Source organism: Mus caroli, chromosome 2 (genome assembly GCF_900094665.2).
Source record: "Mus caroli chromosome 2, CAROLI_EIJ_v1.1, whole genome shotgun sequence".
NCBI classification, from domain to species: Eukaryota; Metazoa; Chordata; class Mammalia; order Rodentia; family Muridae; genus Mus; species Mus caroli.
Window position 1 is genome coordinate 24,359,370 of NC_034571.1, and position 9,478 is coordinate 24,368,847.

At 48.6% G+C, this 9,478-nt stretch overlaps 1 protein-coding gene across 1 annotated transcript in view; it reads left to right on the forward strand.

Moving 5' to 3' along the window:
• Gbgt1 (globoside alpha-1,3-N-acetylgalactosaminyltransferase 1 (FORS blood group)) overlaps nucleotides 1-9,478 on the forward strand; it is a 21,438-nt gene that overhangs the window by 10,366 nt on the left and 1,594 nt on the right. Inside the window, exons 2-7 of the mRNA XM_021156590.2 lie at nucleotides 2,662-2,832; nucleotides 3,435-3,602; nucleotides 4,143-4,208; nucleotides 7,522-7,572; nucleotides 7,652-7,687; nucleotides 8,608-8,742. Coding sequence (XP_021012249.1) covers nucleotides 3,532-3,602; nucleotides 4,143-4,208; nucleotides 7,522-7,572; nucleotides 7,652-7,687; nucleotides 8,608-8,742 — 359 coding nt within the window. The 5' untranslated portion in view covers nucleotides 2,662-2,832; nucleotides 3,435-3,531. The remainder of the gene's footprint in view (nucleotides 1-2,661; nucleotides 2,833-3,434; nucleotides 3,603-4,142; nucleotides 4,209-7,521; nucleotides 7,573-7,651; nucleotides 7,688-8,607; nucleotides 8,743-9,478) is intronic.

The following is a 9,478-nucleotide window of genomic DNA, read 5'->3' on the forward strand; positions in this document are numbered from 1 at the left end:
TGGAACTCACTTTGTAGACCAGGCTGGCCTCGAACTCAGAAATCCGCCTGCCTCTGCCTCCCGAGTGCTGGGATTAAAGGTGTGCGCCACCACGCCCGGCTTTCCTTCTAACTTTTGCATGCTTCTTCTTAATATCCTTGGCTATAGTAATAGTAGCCTTATGTTCTTCTGCTTTAGGGTCATAGGGCATAAACTGATGGAATGCCTCCATCAGGCGCTCAAGGAATGCTGAAGGGGATTCCGTAAGCCCTGAACCGTTTCCCTTACCTTGGCCAGATTGGTGGGGCGTCATGCTGCCCCTTGGGGAGCCACCATTAGTCTGGTGATAGACTCTCAGGTGTTCCCTACCTACAGGAAGGGCCTAGTAAGGGGGAACCCAGCATCTATCTCATTAGGCAGAAGAGAGGGTCTACCATCCGTTCCAGGTATGTTTTTTCTAGCCTCAAGGATAAATCGCTGTCTTTCATGCATTGTGAAGGGAGTTGGCAGTCATCCAAAGTCGGTCAGTGGGAGAAGAGAATAGAATCCAAAAGATTAGTCAGAGCCTGAGGGTTTTCGGGGGGGGGGGGCAGATTATGAGTTTTCCAGTTATAGAGATCAGCAGAGGAAAAAGGCCAGTACTGTAGAGGTTTGGTTGCCTTGGTCATTTGCGAGACCATAGACCCGGAGGGTAAAATAGGGGCATCAGGGGTCCTGGGGTCCAGGGCTGCTGGACCCTGTACTGGGGGTTGGGTGGAAGAAACCTCTGGCTCTTGGAGAGCCTGCGGCGCAGCCGGGGGGGGCACTGTGGGCTCTGGGGCAGGTGCCCCTCTATGTGGGGCTGGCACCGGGGGTTGAGCAGGGGGATAAGGTGGAGGAAGATCCAAAAGGAGTAAGTCTGCATCTCCAGAGGACAGAACGGGCTTCTTTTCTGTCTCAGTTTTCACGGCACACACTCTTGCCAGACTTGGATCTGAAAGTGAAACAAAAGGGCAAACCCACGGCAGGGGGTGACAAAACCAAATCCTCCCAGACAACAATATAGGGAACCTGGTCGGGGTGTCCCCCTGGTCCCAGAAAAAAATCCTCTAACTTCCTCTATCTTGTCTAGGAGGAAGGAGCCCTCTGGTGGCTGTCCAGTCTGATAGGAAGGCCACTCCGAAGCACACAGAGTCTGCCACTTTTTCTTTTTAACCTCAACAGACAAATTGTGAGCCCTTTCTTTTACATCCATCCAGTGGTCAAGGGTAATAGTCAGGGGAGTGGAAATGGTCTGTCCCATCATCTCGTCCAAATAAAGTGTCACAACTACACCACAGGAAACAAGTAAGATAAACAAGACCAACACAGGGCGTCCTACACGCGATTTCCAGAGACGCCTGATACTGTTTGTGCCAGGCGATTGCTGAACCCTAGCAGCTGCTGGGTTGAGAAGGACCGTTTCTGATCTAACCTCTCAGCGTGACTCTGGAGCGCCCTCCAGCGTCCTTTGGCCCATGACATCCGACACGTCTGCCCGTCACAACAGCAACCTGGATGGGGTCTCCTAGAAGACACCAAAACCTGAGACCAGTCCAAAACCAAACCTGAAACCTAAAAACCAGTTGTCCCCTCCCAGGACAGTGGATGCAGACAACACGAAACAGAAAGTGACACAGACCTGCTCGAGCATACCTCCGATCTCTTCGCCAATTGTGGGTCTGGGGGCTCACAATCTCGCTGGGCCTCCAATTGTTGGACCCCAGGGGCCCAAGTGTTGAGAACGCGACCCCCAGAAACACAGCTTGACGACAGATCGCTGCAATGACAAGAGGTTTTTATTTCGTAGCACGTGGGGTTGCTCAGCCTCGCAGGGAGAGTCAGCCACGATTGTCAAAAGTACAGCTTTTTTATACTCTTTTGAAGGGGGGGGGGGTTACACAGCTATATTATTATGGGCTAGCCAAGCAACAGTATATTTTTTATTTTAGTGGTCAGCTATTGGTGTGCCAGAAACTTTGTCAGCAAGGTCGGTTTATCTTAGAATTCAAACTGAGGCAGGGGTCCCAAGGACTGTTATTTTTGTCATGGCTAACTCTTGAGAGCAGCTAATCTTGCTCTGGCAGCTGTGGTCATCATGACCGATAGTCAGTTCCTCCAGATGGGGAAGGGGCCGGGTGGTCTTGAACTTGTTTACATTGGCAGGGAAAGGGAAAATTCTTCAAGCAGCAGGGGTAAGGGAGAAGCTCTGCAAACAGCTTTGGTGCACATTAGCCAAGCTAAAACTATATTTCTTCAGACTAAGAAGAGACAGGGCCTTGGCCAGATTCAGAGACTCTGGTTCTCCCTTTCCTTGACTTTCTGAAAGTTTTTCTCCAAAATCATACCTCACATCTCAGCCTGTGTTGGGAGACCTACAATCCCTGCCTAGGAGCTGGGCGTTCCGCAGGCTGGGTTGGAGTTAGAAGATCAGAGAAGTTACTGACAAGGTTCAAGCACAGGCAGGGCAAGGCTGAAGGCATGGATGGGTGGGACTCAGGTGGCTTTCAGATCTCTAGGTACTTGCCCGCTCCCAGATTTACTTGGCTCCGCCCCAGAGACCAGGAATCCTGCTGTGCGCTGGGCTGGGCCTGGGGGTTGTGCTCTGGGAAAGTCCAGTTCCTGTTTTCTGGGCTGAGGTTTGCTCCTCCTTCCATCCTAAAGCTTGGTCAACTCAAAGGGAGTGGTTCTATAACCCCAAAGACAGTCTCATCTGCTCTGCCCCACCCAACTGGGTCCTTGCACCGTACCGCACTGCAGCCCCTGAGGAGGAGGAGGAGGAGGAAGAGGAAGAGGAGGAAGTCCCAGTGCCAGAACAAGCCCGACAAAGTTAAGGTACTCCTCTGCAGCCCCAACTTCTGGGTTGGACCTGCAGGGTTTGGGTCTGAGTTTGGCATCTGCTTCGCAGTTCTGTGCAGCTCAAGCCTGAGCCTGAGGCTAGTGAGGCAGAAATGGTGAGCTGGGAAGGGAAACTGGGGTCCCAGAGGGCAAGAGAGGGAAGGGTTTGCCAGAACAGTGTATGCAGAGCCCTAACCTCCAGGATTCCAGATCTGGGAACTTTCTCTGATTTCAGGCTTACCACACTCTCCTCTCCGTGGCCTGTAGCGTTATCTCATCTCCCCCCAACCCTTTGGTGGTGAAGAACCACCAAGCAAAAGGTCTTTGAGCCAGATTGCTGAAGCACCTTCTGCCTGTGTCACAAAGCTCAGACCCCACCTCTCCCAGGTGGCCAGAAATAGCTTTAGGAAATTAAGAGTTTGCCTCCATGAACTTAAGTCACTGGGGATGCTGTCCCAGTCCGTTGCTAGGCGATTCTTTATCACTTTGTTGATGAATGGACAGAGCCGAGACATAGACCACTGCCTGGGGGTGACATCCTAGCTGCCACTGAGCCTGGCCAGCTGAAAGAGGGAAATAATTGGAACATTTCTTTGCAGGTGTTTCTAAGACCTCAAGTGAGGTAGGCCCAGAGCCTGACAGACCTAAGGTCCTAGGGGTTTCTGAAAGTGCCCAGTTTCTATTCTACACCCAGTGATGACCCACCCAAGACTGGCCCGGGGCCTAGCGTTCTTCCTGCTCGCTGGCACAGGTCTCTGGGTCCTGTGGTGAGTTGCTACTTGGAATCTCTTCCATGCCCTTCTCAGTTCTCCTGCCTCCTAAATGTGATAGTCAACCGGTTTCTCAGGACCCATCAACCCTCGAGGCTCAGGATCCTCCAGCCTCAGGAAGGCTAACTAGTTTTGGCTTTTGTGTTTTGCCATGATTTGGGTTTTCCCAGCCTTTTATTTGCCATGTTTTCTGCCTAGACTGTCCTTCAAACCATGTTGATAAGAAACCCTGTTCATGTTCCTAAAGTAACCCCTATTGGCCTTGTGGGGGAGTTATGGCCACTGCATGTCCCTTACTGTCTGTCTGTGGGAAGCCATGCTTCAAGGATCTAGCCATACCATGAGTGACTAGCTATGTGGACAAAAAGACAGCTACACACTGGGCCCTATGCTAGAGATGGGTCCTTACTCTGCAGTCAATAGCCATGGAGTGATAGGAGACTCTTTCCCAAATGAAGGTCTTTGCTCCTAATGAAGTGCACAAGCGAGGCCATCCTTTAAGGCAGTATAGCATTTAACGGGCGTTTTTCTTTCTAGGAAGTTTATCAAGGACTGGCTGCTGGTCTCCTACATTCCCTATTACCTCCCCTGCCCAGAGGTCTTGTAAGTACTGGATGAGAGGATTTGGCGACAGAGTGGGGTGACCATATTTGGAGAGACAGGAAATCTTTTAGGTTGATGTTGTCCAAGGGAACCTGTAGCCTTAACTTATGGCTCTGAGCAGTGCTCCTTAGAGCTGCTGTAGACTCGTGCTGAGAACCCGGGATTCCAGCCTTCCAACATCCTGCTGCGCTCAGCCTACTTCTGCTTTAGACATTGCCGCACCGCTCTGGGCCTCCCTTGCTGCTTGCTGTGTGTTAGACGGGAGGGTAGACATGGCCCTCCTGGGCTGCTGCTTCTGAGGAGCCTGGTGTTCTGGTACCTAGGAGGTGGTCAGTAGAGAGTCCTGTTAGGAAGGAACCTCTTGCTCCATTTTGTGTGGATGCAGGGGGAACTGAGTGGCATTGGGCTAAAAAGGCCTTCCCCATTTGGTGAACCTGTTTGATAGCCAAGGGAAAAGATCTTTCGTGTTTCGTAATAGCTAAAGAAAAATTAAGCATCTAGATTATAGGCTATTTTATAACATGGGTGATTGATTGACTAATAGATTGATTGATAGATTGATTTTTCTGAGATACAGTTTCTCTGTGTAGCCCCGGATGTTCTGGAACTTGCTTTGTAGACCAGGCTGGCTTCAATTTCAGAGATCCACCTGCCTCTGCCTCCTGAGTGCTGGGATTAAAGGTGTGCACATCACTACCTGGCATGACACGTTTTATTAAAGACAGAATAATCCTTGTCCAGATGTTTATAACAGGATCCCACAGTTCTGGCCCATGATCAAGAGCTGCTGTGTTGAATTTGTTGATGGCTTTCTTGTTGGCAAGTCTCCAGGCAAGTACAGGGCATTGTATGCTAAGATATAGAGGTTTGTGTATATGTTTTGGACTCTTTCTTTTTTGTTTTGAAGACAGTTTTGTTTTGCTTTGTTTTGTTGTTGTTTTGTTTTATTTTTTTGAGATGGGGACAACCAAGCTAACCTTGAATTTATTATTTATTATTTATAATAAATATTAACCTGGGATTAAATAATATAATATAATATAAATATATATTTATATATATATGTAAATAAATAATAAACCTGGGATTAAAGGTAGTATGTATTATCACACCTGGCTATTACTATTATTGATTTTCTTTTTTAGACAGGGTTTCTCTGTGTAGCTCTGGCTGTCCTAGAACTCACTCTGTAGACCAGGCTGGCCTTGAACTCACAAAGATCGGCCTTTGCCTTCTGACTGCTAGGATGAAGGGCATATGGCAACACCACCTGGCTGTTATCATTTTTTAACGTGCTTAAGTGTCTACATGTGTCTGTGCCATGTGCCTAGTGCCGCCAGAGGCCAGAAGAGGGTGTCAGGTGCCCTGGAACAGGAGCTGTAGGTGATTGTGAGCCACCATGTAGGTATTGGGAATTAAACCCAAGTCATCTCAAGAGCAGTCAGTTCTCTTAACCACTGAGCCATCTCTTCAGTTCCTATACAGGATCTTATGTAGCTCAGGCTGTCTGCCTGTCTTAGTCACTGTTCTGTTGCTGTGAAGACACACCGTGACCAAGGCAACTCTTATAAAAGAAAGCGTTTAACTGGGGGCCTACTTGCAGCTTCAGAAGTTAGTCCATTATCATCATGATGGGGAGCGTGGCAGCATACAAGCAGGTATGATGCTGAGAGCTACACCGTGATCTACAGGCAGCAGAGAGAGAGAGAGACTGGGGCTGGGCTGGAACTTTGAAACCTCTAACAAGGCCACACCTATATGACCTGATGGGGACCATCCTTATTCAGACCACCACACTGTCCTATTAGGTTTCTATTCCTGTAACAAAACGTCATCACCAAAAGCGGGGTGGGAGAAAAGAGTTTCTTGGCTTATATGTGTCCATCATAGCCCATCACAAAGGGCAAGTCAGGCAGGAAGCTGGAGGCAGGAGATGATGATACAAAGGCCATGGAGGAGTGCGGCTCTGTAGGCCTATATTTTTCAAAACCTACTTTAATAATGGTTCTTAGACCCTTTAACCTCCCTTCTAGCCTATCACCCACCAGAGGTAGTGGGAAGGAAGGGTTAATAGGGCAAAGGAGGACCTGTTTAGAAACAGTTCTTTAGGACTGTGTTCTTGTGCATCATTCCTTAACGTAGCTAAAGCATGTCTGGACTTGTAGGAGCAAAGAAATTATTGTCGGGATGCACAGAATGCTGAATCCTGGTGTGACATACTCTACTTGATTCTGACTGCTTCCTTTATCTTCTGAGCAGGGACACAGTAGATAAGAGTTCAGAGAATGGCATGAAGAGCAGAGACAAACCATGAAGGGCCAGATACTTTGCACTCACAGTATTGTCGAATACCTTTCTGGAATAAGCACTCCGACACCAAAGAGAGTGGAGGAGAAGTGTCTCCTGAAAGGGACCCAGTTTGTACTCACATTTTATTCTCTTAACACCACAAGGCAAGGCAGGCAAGCAAACGAGATTTTACAGAGGCGAATGTCGGTTAAGGGCGAAGATACATCGGCTTGGTTATTTCTCCAGCTCATCCTGTAGCAAGTGAAGTCATGCTTGGCAGATAGGCAATTCAAGCAGTGCTTTAAGTAAATCACTAAATAAATCAATAGATCGGTATTTAATAATTAGCCTTCTCTTCATTGTTCTACTTTAAGAGGAAATACCAGTTCATAGAGGCAGAGGTAAAGTGGTGGCAGGGACTCAATGGGCAGGTCCACAGAAAACATTTCTCTCTCTCTCTCTCTCTCTCTCTCATTTTGGTTTTTAGAGACAAGATTTTCTCTGTGTAGCCCTGGCTGTTCTGGAACTCACTCTGTAGACCAGGCTGGCCCCAAACTCACAGAGATCCATCTGCCTCTGCCTCTCTGCCTCTCTGCCTCTCTGCCTCTCTGCCTCTGCTGCTCCACCATGCCAGTAAGCTTTGCACCTCAACATAATTGAAAGAGGGCCATCAAGAGAGCTCAGTCAATAAAATGCTTTTCTTGCAAGCTTGATCACCAAAAGCTGTGAAATCCATGGGTATGGTGGTGTGGATTCCCTTACACATCTTCATGCTGAGCTGGTAGAGGCAGGTAGGTCTCTGGGGCTTGCTGCTAGCTGATTAACCTACTCGGAAATTTCTCAACAAGGGAGAGATTTTTCTTTTCTCAAAGAAAAGGTGAGGCAACTCCCCCTTGAGTGCTCATGTAGCCTCTCCAGGATCTTGCACCCCACCCCCATTCCCGTGCCTCTCTTTCTCTTAACCCTTGTGTTTATGCTTACAGTAAGGTATCCTTGACAAGTCCTCCTCTCTCTCTGCCACCAGCAACATGAAGCTGCCCTTCAGGGAGGAGAAACTGCTGCAGCCTGTGACACAGTAAGTAGACCCTTTCTCCTTGGATTCTGGCCCTGGGAGTGGGAGCTGCCTCCCTCACACTGGCTCTTCTTGTTTACAGGTTACAGTACCCTCAGCCTAAGCTGCTGGAACACGGGTAGGTGTCAGGGAATGACCTGGTCGTGGCAGGGAGGGGACCAAGGAGATCCAGAGTAGCCAGAGGATGGTGAGGATGGTGGAGGGATAGCAATCAATAGCAAAGGGGACCTGGGCCCCAGCAAGCCAGGGAGCCAAGCTCCACCTGTCACTGACTGTGTGACCTTAGGCAGTTGAATCTGCTTTACCTTTTGAGATCATATATTACCTACTTTGTACAAGGCTGGAACAGTAAACAGTGGCACTGTGCAGCATGCCTTACTTAGAAAGGGCACGCCACCTATGGTACACTCTGTCACCTTATGAGTTCTAGGACACTCCAGAGCACTGGTTCTCAACCTGCCTAATGCTGTGACATCCCCCCCTTTTTAAAAATATTTATTTATTTATTTATTTATTTATTTATTTATTATATGTAAGTACATTGTAGCTGTCTTCAGACACTCCAGAAGAGGGCATCAGATATCGTTACGGATGGTTATGAGTCACCATGTGGTTGCTGGAAATTGAACTCAGGACCTTTGAAAGAGCAGTCAGAGCTCTTAACTGCGGAGCCATCTCACCAGACTCATTTTTTTTTTGTGACCCCTTTAATACAGTCCTCATGTTGTACTGACCTCCAACCAAAAAACTATTGTGTGGCTACTTCACAACTGTAACTTGGCTACTGTTAGGGTTCATAAATGTAAATATCTGGAATGCGACTCATGTGGGGGTCGTGACCCACAGGTTGAGAACCACTGCTCTAGACACTCTGTGTGTCCATCCCAACTCTCAGGCTTCCCAGCCCTAGCTGGAGAAAGCTGTTATTATCCCCACTTTCACATGGGGAAATTGAGACCCAGAAAACAGGACCAAGATGCTGCCCAGGCTTCCAAACAGGAAGGCAGGCTTCCATGGCCTAATCCTCCCCTGTGCCAGACCCACAGAGCTGCTGACACTTACCCCGTGGTTGGCACCCATCGTCTCCGAGGGAACCTTCGACCCAGAGCTTCTGAAGAGTATGTACCAGCCGCTGAACCTGACCATTGGCGTCACCGTGTTTGCCGTGGGGAAGTGAGTCATGGCTGAGGCAGGAGTGGGGCTTGGTCTCCCTGAGCCACAGGGGCTTCTGGTCTAGGAGGAAGCCTGCCTGGCCAAGTGCTGTGGAGTGTGGGAGAGCTTTCTGATATAAGGGCTCGCCTGCCATGGAAAGGGAGAAGTCTAGGTCAGGATCAGCAGGGTATGTACAGGGAGAGACTTTGTCCTCCCTACCTCTTCTTGTCCCTACCTGGCCTTTCCTTTAAGTCTGTCTGGAACTGTGTTTGGGCCCTAGAACTTAAAATACTGGCCAGATTAAAAGAGGACCACGTAGGTGAGGTGAGCCCCTGGTTTTAGGGATGGATTCTGCTGTATGTCCCATTGTCTAGCATTCATTTTCCCTTGATTCTGACCCCTGGTAGCCTCTCAACTACTTTCGTCCTCCTGGTGTTCAGTATGAGTGTGTATAAAGTGGTCAAGTTTCTGAGCAGAACATTAATAGAGATCATAGGAATCCCAAACAACACTGTCTGCCATGCTCAATCAAAACATGATGACTCAGTAGGTAAAGGCTCTTGCCTCTAAGTCCAGTGACTTCAGTTCAGTCCCCAGGATGGGAGGAGAGAAATAACTCTTGGCAGCTGTCCTCTGCATTCACACATATAAATTAATTAATTAATTTTTAAAAATCTTTGGGAGGCAGAGGCAGGCAGATTTCTGAGTTCGAGGCCAGCCTGGTCTACAAAGTGAGTTCCAGGACAGCCAGGGCTAC